At 40.6% G+C, this 15831-nt stretch overlaps 1 protein-coding gene across 1 annotated transcript in view; it reads left to right on the plus strand.

Annotated features, from left to right (window-relative positions):
• ltn1 (listerin E3 ubiquitin protein ligase 1) overlaps positions 1–14671 on the plus strand; it is a 35517-nt gene extending 20846 nt beyond the window's left edge. The window contains exons 24-32 of the mRNA XM_080435837.1: positions 444–657; positions 1981–2218; positions 3436–3513; positions 5104–5290; positions 7250–7415; positions 9141–9361; positions 12422–12616; positions 13365–13532; positions 13714–14671. Of these exons, the coding sequence (XP_080291963.1) occupies positions 444–657; positions 1981–2218; positions 3436–3513; positions 5104–5290; positions 7250–7415; positions 9141–9361; positions 12422–12616; positions 13365–13532; positions 13714–13776 (1530 nt within the window). The 3' untranslated portion in view covers positions 13777–14671. The remainder of the gene's footprint in view (positions 1–443; positions 658–1980; positions 2219–3435; positions 3514–5103; positions 5291–7249; positions 7416–9140; positions 9362–12421; positions 12617–13364; positions 13533–13713) is intronic.
• Positions 14672–15831: the final 1160 nt, after the last annotated feature.

Raw genomic sequence — 15831 nt, forward strand, 5'->3', positions numbered from 1 at the left:
TTAGGATTTAGAAGACATTTGTAGAATCCCCAGAAGCAAAGATTGGAGTTACAAATGTTTGCCTTAAAAATATATATATATTCAAAGATTTGCACACATTTTCACGATTTTTCAAAAATAGCAGATCTGCAAGCTCATGGGGCGGCACTCGGTGCCGCGCCATGAGCTTGTATATCTGCTATTTTTGAATAGCCAAAGACATCTTAAAATGACACATTGACGCGTTCCCTTCCCGGTCTTAATGGGTTAAGGGAGGATGTGTGAGTCCAGAGAGTGGCAGTTAATCAGGGGACAACATGTCACCCTGAACCCCCAGTTTTTATTATACAGTAATATCTATAAACCACAGCTAAGCCCTTCAAATTTATTTCTCAAACAATATACTGCTACATCAGTTCATTTATCCACCCTTGACTCACTCTTTTTCTCTCACACACATTCAGACTACCAGTGAGAATGTGAGCAGTTTGGGGAACCCATGGGTGCAACTCTTTGCGTGCGAGGATGCCGCGCTGATCGTGAAGCTGAATGGGTTCTTTGCAGCGCCCCCTGCAGACGTTCTGGACAAACTGCCATCAGAACTGATAGGCGAATGGACCGACTTCTTCATAGAGGGAATATACAACCTATTGCTGCCCCTGCCTGTCAGAATATCTGGTATGTCTGTCCTGTGTGTGCATAAGGTTTTTTATTATTTTATTTTATTGGAGTGTCGCCCTGCAGGACAACTAATGTGGTTGAAGTAGGGGTTTAACTTTTTCCGAAAGAAATATAATGGATTTAATTTGAAAGAGTTCAATTATTCCAGCATTACTGTACTGTAGTCCTCTACCCATCCCCCATGTCACTGTTGCAAACAAAGTAGCGGTACTGTCATATACTGTACAGATATTTGCTTCTTATGTCAGCAAATATGAACTGATGAACTGATTACAAATATAACATTAGGGATGACATTTTTGAGCTTTTGTTTTTATTTTTAATTATATTTTATTTGAAAGAAGAGGCTTAAGGTGAAGCTAAGGAAGTTAAAATTAAAGAAATCCTTAAAATAGATCCTTAAAATAACGTATTGACATATTCTTTTAGGCTGGCTCACTAACACTTTCTCTGATAGTTTGTAATTTCCCAGGGCAATGTTACAAACACAAGGTTCTGAAAGGTTGGAATATTCAGCAGTGTTATTGTTTAGCGCCACAGACCGTGTAGGGATACAACTATCGATTATTATTCTAAATAACATTAGGGATGACATTTTTGAGCTTTTGTTTTTATTTTTAATTATATTTTATTTGAAAGAAGAGGCTTAAGGTGAAGCTAAGGAAGTTAAAATTAAAGAAATCCTTAAAATAGATCCTTAAAATAACCAAATAGCACGGCTTCTACTAAGTCAAGATGATGAATCACTTGATGTGTTTACTCAACATTTAGCCAAATCAAGATACCCAACTAGGATGTATCCAATGCTCCCTACTGTAATAACAAAGTCCTAATCAGCCATTTCCCCTAAAGATGCTATCCATCTACGAAGGAAGCTCCCTTGCAAATGAAAACGAAACATACATGATGGCTGCCTTCCAGTTGTCACTGAGGGAAAGAAAGTACCTTGTTCACACAGATAGCCATTAGCTTGGCCAATACACTATGGAGCCTCGTGGCACATCATGACAGTTCTAAAATATAATACCTCACCATGTTCAAACTAAATAAAAATTTCAATCAAAAGTGACAGCCTTGTGTTCAATGGATAACAGTGGAAGCCTGTGGCTTTACTGGGGAACTCTTATGCTTCGATGTGTATTGTGTACTGTAAAGAGTGCGGCAGGGTTTCACTGTATATACGCATGTGTGCGGCCTCAAGTTTCTTGAGTTGAATAAGCGCTTAATGAGAAATAAGAAAAGAACCATCGAGGGGTGAGATTTGACAGGTTTGGTGTCACGGTCCCTTTTCTGACCCCTTTTCCTCTGATCTGTCTGCAGACACTTTCAACGAGCCAGATGACCCCCTGTTCCCATTGGCTGCGCTGCAGTCGGTGGGTGCGGCTCTGACGTACGTTCCCGTGCGGCAGCTGAGCCAGAACTCTCTGCCGGCCCGGTTCATAGCGGACCAGAAGACCAACCTGCCAGAGTCCCTCCAGACCCTTCTCAACACACTCTCCCCTCTACTGCTGTTCAAGGCTAGACCTTTGCAGATCACAGTCTACCACCTAATGGACAAGTTAGTGTTTGTGTGTGTGTGTGTGTGTGTGTGTGTTTCAGTACATGTGTGCAAAATATCAGCTCTCAAGACAAAGACTGTTATATTTTGGGATTTGTTTGAATTCTTAAATAGACTAAAAGGCCACGAAAACACTGTCTGTGTTCAGAAGTACATGCCTGTGTAAACTGCATACTGCTCCACGTACTGTATGTACTATTATACCACATGTTATACACCTTGTAGTAGTATGCAGTACAGTATCCTTCATGCAACAATTACCATAGTGTACCACACAGACCACCTGGCCGTTAAGTTCACCTGTGCCACCAGACCATTGACTTACCTAGTGTGAGCATTTACTACAGGAAAATGTCTTTAAAGGTGCTCTAAGTGTTTTAGTGTGCAGTAATGGTGGGTCTCCCCATCTCTCCAGCTCTTTAGTGAACACAAAATAAATGTTCTGGTCAGGATACCAATTCTATCCTATCGGGAGAGACAACTCGTACAGAATACAATACAGGATAAACAAGTGACATTGGAAGTGATGAAACACCATAAATGTTAAGCTGATTACTGAGCAACAAGACAAAAAAGGGAAATCATATTTTCAACAAAATAACAATAGCCTCTTTATTCATTGAAATAGCTGTAGCTGTCTTTACCATGGTATGATATCTGTGAAAATAGCTTTGAATGTTAAATCAGAAACTACTTCATTGCATTGTGGGTACAGCACACCATGAAGGCAGTTCTGGTTGTGTATTGGACAGCTTGGTCTTTTAAGCCAGATTTAGTTTGAATACCATATAGTACCAGTATGCAATTCCGAATACATCTATAAGCGCATCATGGAAATTGATTTGAACAGATTTTATGTTTAACAATTATAGAATTGAAAATTGGCAATTCATTCAAGCACTGTATTTGTTCAGCTGCTACATCTCGCCCTTATCTCCTCACTATTAACAGAAAGTTTAATATAACTAGAACATTGTACAAATCACCTCTGTATCCATCAGGCTCACAGGGGCACAATAAAACCACAGAGACAATTACATAACATTTGACCAAAGATACGGGAAAGTACGGAAAAGCAACAAGCCACAGACAATACCAAAAATCATCATGACCGATAATCGTGATTACAATATTAAACGAAATAATAATGATGATCATCATTGAAGCCATAATTGTGCAGCCCCTAACGTAATGTTAAACCCTTGTCATGAAAACAGGATAATGCCTCAGCTGCCGGAGTGCGATGGAGAAGGAGATGTCAGCAAGACTGACGACGACACAGAGGAACCATGCCTGTAAGTTCGAGGGAGGCTGATTACGGATCATTTCTATTTAACCTGGATTTGTTCAGGGGAGGTTGACTCACTGACGGAGCATGGATCGCTGCTTCACAGCAACGCCCTGCATCGAACCCACACACAGTTGCACATTATTATCCAGGATCTGCCTCTACGCAGATTAATTTGCAACAATTAAAATTGTGATATACGGTTATGCACAATTAATTAACCCATTAAGACCGGGACAACATCTGTGTCATTTTTTTATTTCTTTGGGCTATTAAAAAATAGCAGATATACAAGCTCATAGCGCGGCACCGAGTGCCGCGCTATGAGCTTGTAGATCTGCTATAAAAAAAAAAAATCTTGAACATTTTTCCAAATCTTTGAATATATATTGTTTGAAGCGAAAACTTTTAACTAAAATCTTTGCTTTTGCCGGTCCCTGGAACAAAATATTTTGAGATGGAGGTCCGCGGTCAAATACATATAATTTGGGGGTCCTGGACATGGAAAACGTTTGAGAACCACTGATATAGCAAAATACGTTTTTTCAAAAAACTGTTAGGATTTAGAAGAATCCCCAGAAGCAAAGATTTGAGTTAAAAATGTTCTTTAATGCTCTTTAAAAAAAATCTAATTTTCACGATTTTTCAAAAATAGCAGATCTACAAGCTCGTAGCGCGGCACTCGGTGCCGCGCTATGAGCTTGTAGATCTGCTATTTTTGAATAGCCAAAATAAATGTAAAATGACACAGATACGTTCCCCCGGCTTTAATGGGTTAAGCTGACAGAACAGTTTTGCACATGGGGTGTGGGTGCATTTCAAGTTTGACAGTGCCACAGGGTGATGCCAATGCAGGGTAGTTTAATCAGGAGAATATGAGAACGCTACGTAGTAATTAAGTGAGTACCCCTTTATTTTATACAGCCCATCCTGTCTCCAGCAGCCAGCAGTGCATAAAGCCATATTTGCGCCGCAGCTTTTTAATCGCTTAGCCTGAATGCATTTTTTTTTCTTATTTAGTACCTGCTGTAAGTGGTTTCCCTACCATGTTCTTCTTCAAATTTATTTATTCCCCTTTTGGGAACCCTTGACCTTATTCCACTTTACATCATCGATACAGCACGATCAATAAATAATACACTATGCTGTTCATGTACATTAATCCATTAAGACCTGAAGACGATTCTACAAATGTCTTCTAAACAGTATTCTGAAAAAACGTATGTTTCTATATCAGTGGTGCTCAACCTTTTTCATGTCACGGACCCCCAAAATTATATGTATTTGGCCGCCGACCCCTATCTCAAAATATTTTGTTCCAGGAACCCCCAGAAGCAAAGATTTTAGTTAAAAATATTTTAAAACATTATTTATTCCAAGATTTGCACACATTTTCATGATTTCTCAAAAATAGCAGATCTACAAGCTCGTAGCGCGGCACTCGGTATTTTTGAATAGCCAAAGTGTAAAATAATGCTTTTTAGCTCAAATAAAAAAGTGACACAGATGCGTTCCAGGTCTTAATGGGTTAATATAAAAGGCTTATAACATAAATTTAGAGACAGCCAGTCAAAAATGAATGTCTTCCTGTGATCAGCTCTCCTCCCATGCCGCTGATGTCCCTCCTGTCTGCCTGTGAGGACCTGTGTGAGAGCATCCTGGCAGGAGTCCAGGTCGGAGAGTTTGCAGCGGTCCAGCCTCTGAGCGTCGAGTACTCGTGCATCCTGGGATACCTTCTGGCTTGGAAGCTCCTCCTCACGTTCTTCAAAGCCTCACCCTCCCATGTGAGTCACACCCCCCCTAGACCCTCAAACCGTAACCGTAATTGATTCTCAGTGATTCTCAACAGGGTTTCCAATTTGATATGCATTAGGCCTTGGACCCCCGTTTGATAAGGTGCTGGATTTTCACCAATCTTGTACATTTTTATTGTTTGGGACGTGATGTGGTCCGATATGGTCTGTCATTTGATTGAGAATTCCTTTGCTTAGAGATAACAGAATTCAATCAAAGCTATTCTTGTACTTTTTCTTCTTGTATTGACTTTTATATACAATATATATACCAATGGTGAAGATTAACTATCAATATTTTAGCTGGGCGCTCACTGGAACCACACAAGGACCCCTGGGGGTTCCCCTGACACCACAATGAGAACCACTGTTGTACAGTACATAATACATGTTAACAATGTTAATGATGCAACAAGGCTGCCTAAATGCAAACCAAGGTTTTTTGTGGTTCTTTTCTCCCGGCTCAGAGTGTTCAACAGACCAGTCTAATCGCGCTACAAAACAAGTAAAATAAAGTCATTTTGTAATAAAAATCTGTTCAAATTAGTTCAAGTATTGTATTTGCTTTCCCTATTAAGTAGGCAAACAGACCTAAATGTATTTGTAATTTTGCCATCACATTCCTAAATGCTTCCATGTAGTTGTACAGGTGCTTTGGTGTTGAGATTATTATTTCAGCAATACAGTTTGGCGCTTTAGTTTACCCTGTTTTGACATTTTGAGAATAATAGTCTAGGCTACTATGGTACTTGTCCAAAGTATTTCTTTTAGTATGGCAGAGTATTGTTTTCTTTTATGCCACTTATACCACTTATAGCTGGACTTTCATTCATGTTTCTTTAGGCAAGTTAGTTAGTTGCCAAGTTACAGCAGCGGCATCAAGTGCACCCCTCTGTCGGGTCAAAGCTCTTTGCCAATTATGTATGCATTCTCAGTTGTTTGCTGAATACACGACGGCTATCTGATATGTGTCGTTTATGGAAGAAATGCCCCTTGTGCAAATAATACAGCCCGATAGCTTAGCCTCTGAACTGTGGCGGAGCCAGGGGTAAATGCTTCACTTCAAAGTGATCTGCTGGAACACATCATTATCTGACTGCTTTGTCCATTCGTTTCCCATTATTATAATTAACAGGGCAAGATGCATTACTCCCAGGCTGGGGACTTGTAAGATGCATTCACCAGTAGTGACAAACAGGGCTTTCTGAAGTTCATTGGGCTTTGAAGTCCTATATATTTTTATTATAGATCATTATCTAACCCTATATCAGCTCAGATGATTGGATAACATTAACAATTTGGGGAGTGTTTATTTATTGATTCTAAAATCCGGAATCCACGGAATCCATAATTGGATTTTCTCTTATTACTGATGCCAGAACTCCAAAATGTTTTTTCAGGAAATGACAAAAACAAATCAAAAAGTGGAGTTAGGAGGTTTTGTTCATCATTGATAAGAACAGCTGAATGGACCTCCAAGCTCACAATAAGGTTGGAGGTCAAAGGGGGGTGGAGCCTGAAGTCGGCAAAACCAGCTAACTCCACCCCCCTTTGGTGGACTTAGCTGGTTTAGCAGAAAGTTTGAGGATCCAATGGAGTTTGCTGGTTTTGTCAGAAGCGCTTTTTAATACTTTTCATTGGTTCGATTGTTTTTTTTTACCAACACACTGACGTAAAGGGTGTTCACTGTTCAGTAGCACTGATTTATGGAAAAAAATTGCAAAAGCGTCAAAATGGAGTTAGCTGGTGTCTGCCCGACAGCAACGATAAGCTCTTGCAGAGCAAATGTATTTTAGTAGTAAAGCTGAGAGGGATACGGTGTGGGGAACTAAAAAGTCTGTGGCACTATAAGTATTGGAAGGATCCCACATCAGCAGGGGGTACGTAGGGTCCCTCTGACGTGAGAGTGATGTCTCTCTCTCTCTCTCTTTCTTTGTGTTTCATCTCCAGCTCCGGGTTCAGTATTCCCTCTATCTGAAGAGAAGCCGCTCACTCCACAAGCTACTCCTCAACCTCTTCAAAATGATGCCTGAAATCCCTGTCTACCCTGGCCAGGGGGCCGACTCCAAGGACGCCAAGACCTTCTTCACGGAGAGCCTGTCTCTCGCTGTTGACAGTAAGCACAATACTGTACATATTAGGGGTGTGCCGATATATCGTCCCGCGATATATCGCGATACGTTTTCGTGACGATATGTATCGTTTTGAGAAAAAAAAATATCGTTTAAAAAAAAAAAAAAAAACTTTTTTTTTTTTTTTTTTTTACAATAATAATAATCAGGCATGCAAACAGCCTCGAGGTGAAAAGGGTGACAACATGTTTTTTTTTCGGGTCAAGTATCACACTATTGCCCTATTTTGATTCAAAACGGCTATTGTAGCTGAAAAGCTACAAGTTCGCATATCTGAATAATGCAAAAACAGAATTATTTGTTTGCATTTGCTTTTTTTCTCCCCCATATATTTTTCATAATAAAAAAAGTGCGTATCGTATCGTATCGAAATCGTATCGAAGTTGTGAGCCAAATATCGTATCGTATCGTTTGGTGAAATTAGTGTATCGGCACACCCCTAGTACATATACATGTACACTTACAGTACGCTACACCAGGGGTTCCCAAAGTTGGGGTCGCGACCCCACTTGATTACAAATAGTACATTTTACCCATCTCATTAGGTACTGTAAATGTCATTGATTGAATTCTATGTTAACAAGATTATTAACAGTACAAGTAGTAGGTCTACAGTCAAAAGTCATACTAAAATACATTACAAATGCGCACCGAACGTGCAAGTTTATGTGCATAAATTACCTCCACGGTTAGGTGGGGTCGTGAGTCAATGGCCGCATTATTTTGGGGTCGCGGGCTGAAAAGTTTGGGAACCCATGCACTGCACTACACCCACTCTCAAACATTCAGTACGCACACTCACTGTGAAACTACACTCAAGCATATGGCGAAGCATAATTCTTCTTTTGGTTATTTCCATCCTGCGTTTGTTATGCGAGTGGGCACTCCGCTCCCTGCAGTGTTTATTTATTGAGACAGCATGTAGGATAAAGGAGGTACCGAGTAGAAGGCTCTGGCACAATGAGATCACAGGAAGGCCAAAAAGGGAGAGAAAGCCGGTGGTACCATACCGACATCAATACATGTCATTGTCTATTCATAGCTTCGGCCATATATCTTATATAAACATAGACCAATTTTTCTAATACCCTTTTTATTTTATTTTGCATTTCTTTACATTTCCTCCATCCATTAAACCATTACCGAATTTAGCTGAATGCCTGAGTCAATGTTGGCTAAACATAATTGAGTGTTTAATAAGCCATTGGTATTTGAATTTCATTTCGAATGCTTAAAAATGTATTGAAACCCAATGATAATATAACTTTGACAAATATACCTTTTACTTGACTCTATCTTTGCTCTCATTTAGTATCCCATAACCTTCTACATTTGATCCTCCAGAATTTGAGCAATGCAAAGAGAAAACACTGAAGAATACATACAAACAGCCTTTCACATCCTTGTCTATGGGACCCACGGTGGTGTTACGGGGAGCGCTTGTTCTGTATCACAAAACGTGCCTGCATACTTCCTTATTGACTAATGCTGAATTTATTGAGACTCTGATTGGCATTCGGACATTATACCTCATCTGGGCTCCACGCCTTGCATTAAACCTGTTTTCAGTCAGTGCTGGTCTGAAACCAAGATTTTAGTTCTAAATGAGGATTTTCGTGTGTAAGCTTTCAAATGACTTTCACCAAACAAAAAGCATGCTTTTGGTATCCTCCACTCTCTTGACTACTCATCCCCCGCCCCTCCTCCAGAGACGGAGGGCCTTCAGTGGGAACTGCCTCACTTGGCGTGCAGCGTGTACTACAGCGCGGTGCAGGACCTGCCTGCCATGGTGCGACTGTGGTGGAACAGCCAGGAGAAGAGAGTGTGTGCCGTGGTGGAGAAGTTCACCATCAAGTATGTCAGCCCCGTGCTGTCAGCCCAGGAGATCTCTTCTGTCCACAGCAGCACTCAGACATTCGACAGCATGACAGTAAGTTGGCAAATACAACGCCGGCTGTGTGCAAGTATAAATATTTATGTGTGTGTGTGTGTGTGTAACTGAATGTCTTTTCTACCAAAGAGGAAGGGATGAGGGTCCAAAGGCGACACACTCTCCACACCGCTGCTTTCTGAAATTGTGCGCGCGTGCGTGTGTGTCCGTGTTCTGTACTAAAACAGGCTTAAACTTTATGAGTTCATTTCCCCAGGTTTTACTGTTTGCAGGTTTACTATTGTTCCTAAATGTCATCAAATGAATCTTCTATATTCTGTGACTTTAAAGGTAATAAATACTGTGACCATAGTTAAGTCCTAAGTACAGTTTTTATATGTCTTAAAACCATAGCCCTGGGGGATGGATTAATATTTTTTTATTTTATACGCTCTTTTCACTCTAAGGAATAAACATGGTCGAGTGCAGTGTACTGTATATTGCAGTGAAATACAGTGAGTTGGGTCAGGGAGACTGTATTCTGGGGACAAAGAGTCATGAGCATAGATCATACAGGAACAATTATACATTTGTTTGTTTTTTTATGTTGCTGTTTTTATCCTATTCTGCTCAATATCAAATACTGTAAGAATCTGCTACTTTATTGAAAAAGAAAGGCAAAATCACCTTCAGTTCAATGCACCTCTTCCCTGCTGGTGCAAGTCATGAATGGGTTCTTGATGCATTTCTCAGAAAAACATAGCTTTTTTTCTGGATGTCGATATGTGCCGATCCAGTTAGAGTGCTACAGCAAGAACGACAGCTCATAATCCATACATGTACTCTTATTATGATACATATTGCTTTTATGTCTCCTCCAGTGACCGGCACTTATTTGCCTTTTTACCTCCCTTTGATGTCCCACCACCTTTTTATTTACTTCTCAAAGTGTTGATCTTCAGAGCAAATGTATACTGTAGCGCCATAAATATATTAACGCCGCCCAGCGTAAATATATTGCTAGATGGATTGATTCATTCCTTGTTTTGACTGCTGGAAGATTCTAAAGAGGCTGTCACAATCTCCTGACTTGAACCCCATAGATACACACGGAGATAGACGGGAACGCCCAGGAACGCCCATTCGATTTTGTCCCAGGGGAAAACAGAACGATCTGCCTCATAGAGTTACATCATACATGATCGTTTGATCACTTTCAGAGCTATTTTATGGACGATGGAGACATTGTCAGCCAAGAAAAATCCATCAGAAGGACAGCTGGAACACAATCGTCCACTCGCCCTCGGAAAAGTTGACTTATTATTAAGATATATGTGACTAAAAAGACCAAACATTGACAATCTATGAGCTCACAGCGCGTCGGAACGCGACGCGTTGTAACTGTGAGCTAGATTGGCAATGTTTGGTTTATGTTCCCCCCAGAATACGTAAACTGGGGTTCATGTGGTTTATCAGATTATCCTTATATCTTATTGCATTAGTCAAGTTTCAGCACAAGCACCACTGAGACCGGAGATCTGTTTCCCTCTTTCCATCTCCGTCTGAGTATCAAAACACTCGCCCCAAAACACAGTCGCCCCGGGGCAAACCCGCCGGTATTCACCTGGTATTCCTAAACTCAGTAAAACTATGCCTAAACTGCTAAACATAACCTTATTCCTAAACTGAACCTCAGTAAAACTATGCCTAACCCTGAACTTATTTCAAACCGTAAAACAAATACAAGAATACAAGAACCTCTGGTCGGTGAGAAAAATGGGGGCGAGCGTGTTTTGGTGCGAGTCTTCTGGTTACCTCTAGTCTCGCTCCTTGTTACAAAACATGTTTACATATGCACCGTGTTTAATCGCCTGGTAGAGACACTATTACAAGATATGATCAATTAAACTTACCATAATATCAAAACCCAACAGCCATTAAGTCATCAATAATGTTTATAGTGAATTTGAAGTACAGTTTAGAGACTGTTTTGTGAACGGCACGTACCGTCGCCATTACCATTTGGCGAAGTGCGTCATTTAATATCATGCAGGATTTACACACTGCTTTAGCTCCGTGTTCATTGCCAGATTAACAATTGTGTTTTCTGTAGGTTTTTAAACGAGGATAGTCTAGGGTTTGGCTTGTTTTGTGTGTAAATCGCTGCATGTTGCGTTTCCAAACTGCAATGGAGTCGATGTCTCCTGTACTTGGAATTCACTAAAACGTGTTCTATAAACATCATTGATGAATGAATGGCTTTTGCTTTTTGATATTATGATAAGTTTAATTGATCATATCTATAGAAAATGTAATAGTGTCTCTTACCAGGTGATTAAATCCGATAACCTCGGGCCATTGTGTTGTGTTGGATCCTCTGTTCAGTCAGGACAACATTCCAATCGGACTCTTGTTTAATTTGCTAATGTAGCATTCCTTGTCGAGTGGCAACAACATTCTGTGCCTGTGATCTGGCAAGCCATGACGCCTGCTTTTAGATCAGTACACTTTTACAGCATATGAGTTTGAAAACACCACATCCCTCCGTCTATACCAGCTGGGGGAAATCTGTGTTTTCCCCCGAGTGCAACTCCGCCCCCCTAGGTACAACCCACTGATGACACTATGCCGTGTGGATGTATAGAACATCTTCTCTGGTGGGATTTGAAGCCCAAGAATATTAGTGAGCTGGAGGCCATTGCACATGAGGAATGGCCTAAGATTCCTCAGGAACACTGCCAGAAGCTGGTCTCTGGCTATGCATCACGTTTGCAGCAGGTCATAACAGCAAAAGTGTGCTCTACTAAAGACACTTGGGTTGAATAATGTGAATTTTGTCAATAAACCAAAATTCGCAATTGAATGAATAAAATTAGGTTGAATAATTTTGAGTGCAGTGTATGTATATATATTTTGTCTTTGTCGGGTGGAAACTGTTACTTTTCAGGATTGAAATTCAAAAGTATCGAAAGTAGCTGATCTACAAGCTCAAAACGCGAGTTTTTGATACTTGTGTGACGCTGTAGTAAAAAGTTAAAATATGGAGAGAAGAGGTTTCTGCCCGACAGCAACGATATGTATTATAATGGGAGATTATAATGTATGTTGTCCCGTCCTCAGGTAAAGGCTCGCTCGGCAGCGCGGGAGGTGATCGCCACCTACTCTGTGGATGACATCTTCATTGAGCTGGTGATCCAGCTGCCCCAGAGCTACCCTCTGGGCTCCATCACCGTGGAGAGCGGGCGCAGGGTGGGCGTCTCCGTGCAACAGTGGAGGAACTGGATGCTGCAGCTCAGCACCTATCTCACACACCAGGTACAAAACACACACTTGCCACTTATATATCAGTGGTGCTCAAACGTTTTCATGTCAAGGACCCCCAAAATTATATGTATTTGGCCACGGACCCCATCTCAAAATATTTTGTTCCAGTGACCCCCAGGAGCAAAGATTTGAGTTACAAATGTTCGCTTTGAAAAACATATATTCAAAGATTTGCACACATTTTCAAGATTTTTCAAAAATAGCAGATCTACAAGTTCATAGCGCGGCACTCAGTGCTGCGCTATGAGCTTGTATATCTGCTATTTTTGAATTGCCAAAGTATAAAATAAGGGTTTACGTGGTTGCACAGATGTGTTCCCGGTCTTAATGGGTTAATATGTGGATTAACATGTTTTATGTACACCCCCACCCCCTAATTTTTTTTGCCTTTCCCCCCCATTTTGTTCCGTCTGCATATGTTGTCCATTGTGAGCATGACGTTTTTGTGTTTTCACGCCTTGCAGCAAAACAAGTTTCCCATCAGGGACATGTGAGACATAAACACAAACACAAACACCTATAAATTAAAGTGATAAAACAGGAAAATAAATACTAATTTGCTCAGGCAAAATCAAAGGAACTCGTTAAATTCCTGTGTTGCTTTTGGGATGTGTGTATGTATGTCTGGGTGTGTGTTTATGCGTATCGGTCCCTCTTTGGCCATTCATGTGTGCATATTACATACACATGTCATGGGTGTGCATCTAATTGATCTGTCTGTATGCGTGTGTGTGCATAGAACGGCAGTATAATGGAGGGTCTGGCTCTGTGGAAGAACAACGTTGATAAGCGCTTCGAGGGTGTGGAGGACTGCATGATCTGTTTCTCTGTCATCCACGGCTCCAACTACTCTCTGCCCAAGAAAGCCTGCCGTACCTGCAAGAAGAAGTTCCACTCTGCATGTCTGGTGAGACATAATAGATGGATGTCATGTCTCTGACACAAACACACACACACAGCTATTTTGCAGAATTAACATTTTTATTTTTGTAAAGTTTTGCCTATAATGCCATCCACAGGTTGAAGGTGGTTAACATACTCGAATAAAGCCATTGTATTTTCTCTTTTTCAACCTTCTTCCTCTACAGTATAAATGGTTCACCTCCAGCAACAAGTCCACCTGTCCACTGTGCAGAGAAACCTTCTTCTAAGAGAGAGACCATTAGTACAGTGGTGGGCCAGTGACCTGCTCCATTCAACAGACCGACTTCGTCCGTGAGGAGGGAGGAGTCACACCGATGCGTCATAGAGGAGGTTAAAGACTCATTCCTCACTTCCCATGGTGTCGTTTAATTCCTCGGAAACATCGTCTCTGTTCAAAACAAGTACATGTCAAGTATTTTTCTCATAAAGGAGCTTTAATAGTACCTTAATTTTTTTGCTCTTATCTTTGCCCTCATTTAGCATTCCAGGACCCAATAGTTTTGCCAATATTCCACGCCCCTAGAATCATCATGCCAAAATCTCCACGCACCCTCTGTCCCCCACCAAAACGTAAACACACACTTCATCCTCACACACACACACCTGTATCACTACGGCAAGAGGCAATATTTGATATCTGCCTCAGGGCTCAGACATTTTAATATCATTTTTTAAATGTAATGTTTAATATAATTGAAATGTTGAAGTTATAAACTGAAAATATAGTAACCTAGTATTGCCATAATGTTATGTCTACAACACAGTGTAGGCAATGATAGAATAAATGTTGTGCTTCTGTGCAAACATAGAATAAGCATAGAATAAACAGCGTGCCTCTGTCTGTATAGAAACATGAGAAGAGAGGAAGAGGACAATGGGATAACCTAAACATTTTTGAGGGGAGAGAGGGTCTTTAACGGTGAATGGTGGTTTTAAGCTCTGTTAGGCAGATCTACAAGCTCACAATGCATCGCAGCAGGACACGTGGGCTTGTATACCGCCTATTTTCAGCATGTGACACCGTCGGCGTTGTATGACTAAGTATAATGAGGCTCTAAAGTCCAGAGCGACTGTAGCTTACACATGCAGCAGCAGTGAGAAGCCTTTGTAGAGTGTCTTTGGCCAGATAAATATTATGCTCAATTCGTTCAATAATTTAAAGTCTTCAATTTCATCCTAAATTCCTGGTCAACTTGAACTGGTAGTAGGAGTAAATCTCAATTTAGCCTCGAGTATGGTTACAGTTTTAAAAGAATTACCGCTCATTTTGGTGATTTTAAGTCTTATTCATTGTGTTACCATCTGTCATTTTGTTTTGTGACATGTAGTCTCCCCCCTTTTTTTTATTTTTTTTGTTACAATTGATTTTTTTCTTCTTTTTTTTCTGCGCTTTACTTTCCAACTATACAGTTCCAACTTCTCAAACACCTGCGAGTAAGGAAGAACTCAAAACGGTGTCAGAAGAGCAAAGATTGATGATTGGGATAATTATTGTCTGTTCATCAATATAACATTTTGGCTAATAATGAATGCAATACATTGCCTAGTCTCACGTGGTCAGACCCTGGTCTTACATCATGAATTCCAATGTTCCAATGTTAGGAGGGTCTGAATCACAAGTCAGCATGTCTGAGTTTTGCCAGAGAAAATCACAGGTAAGCCTTTGAAATCTCTGGTTTCACAAATATTTCCTAATATTTAGGAGTTGTTAAAGGTTTCACTCTAATTCTTGACTGTAGCAGTTCAGCGGGTACAGAGATGCAGATGATGAGGTATGACAACATGGAATTTTCCTTTTTTAATCTCAGAACAAAGCTGAAATACGGTTATGGCCTTTTTTAGACTGCGATGGCCCTGAGTCACGGCTTAACTTCCCAGTTTCTCCCAGGGGGTCTAGGTGCCATTGCAGCAGTGTCATCTGATGGCTCTGGGCCTCCAGAGCTCTGCTGGTTTTTTATTCTAGCTGATTAATTTACTGCACCAAGCCTCTGTCAAGTTGATTGCGATTAACTTTCTGGTAGAATTGAAAACGTAGCGATTGCCTGGCTCCCTTGGATCAGAGTTTAGAACCATTAAAGCCTAATTTATACCACACAAGTGTTACTCGCTGAACTGATTTTCTGTCAAAAGAATGTGGCGCCGCTGCGTCATTATCATCACATGATGAAAACAATCAAATATAGGTAGATGAGGGGATTGTTCTTTGAAGGGGACACATTGTTTCTCTGTGGTTGCAGTGGTTAAACATATCAATGGAAATTAATTTCTGCCGTCTACTCTGT

The sequence above is a fragment of the Gymnoscopelus braueri genome (genome assembly GCF_963280865.1).
Source record: "Gymnoscopelus braueri genome assembly, chromosome: 8".
In the NCBI taxonomy this organism is placed as follows: domain Eukaryota; kingdom Metazoa; phylum Chordata; class Actinopteri; order Myctophiformes; family Myctophidae; genus Gymnoscopelus; species Gymnoscopelus braueri.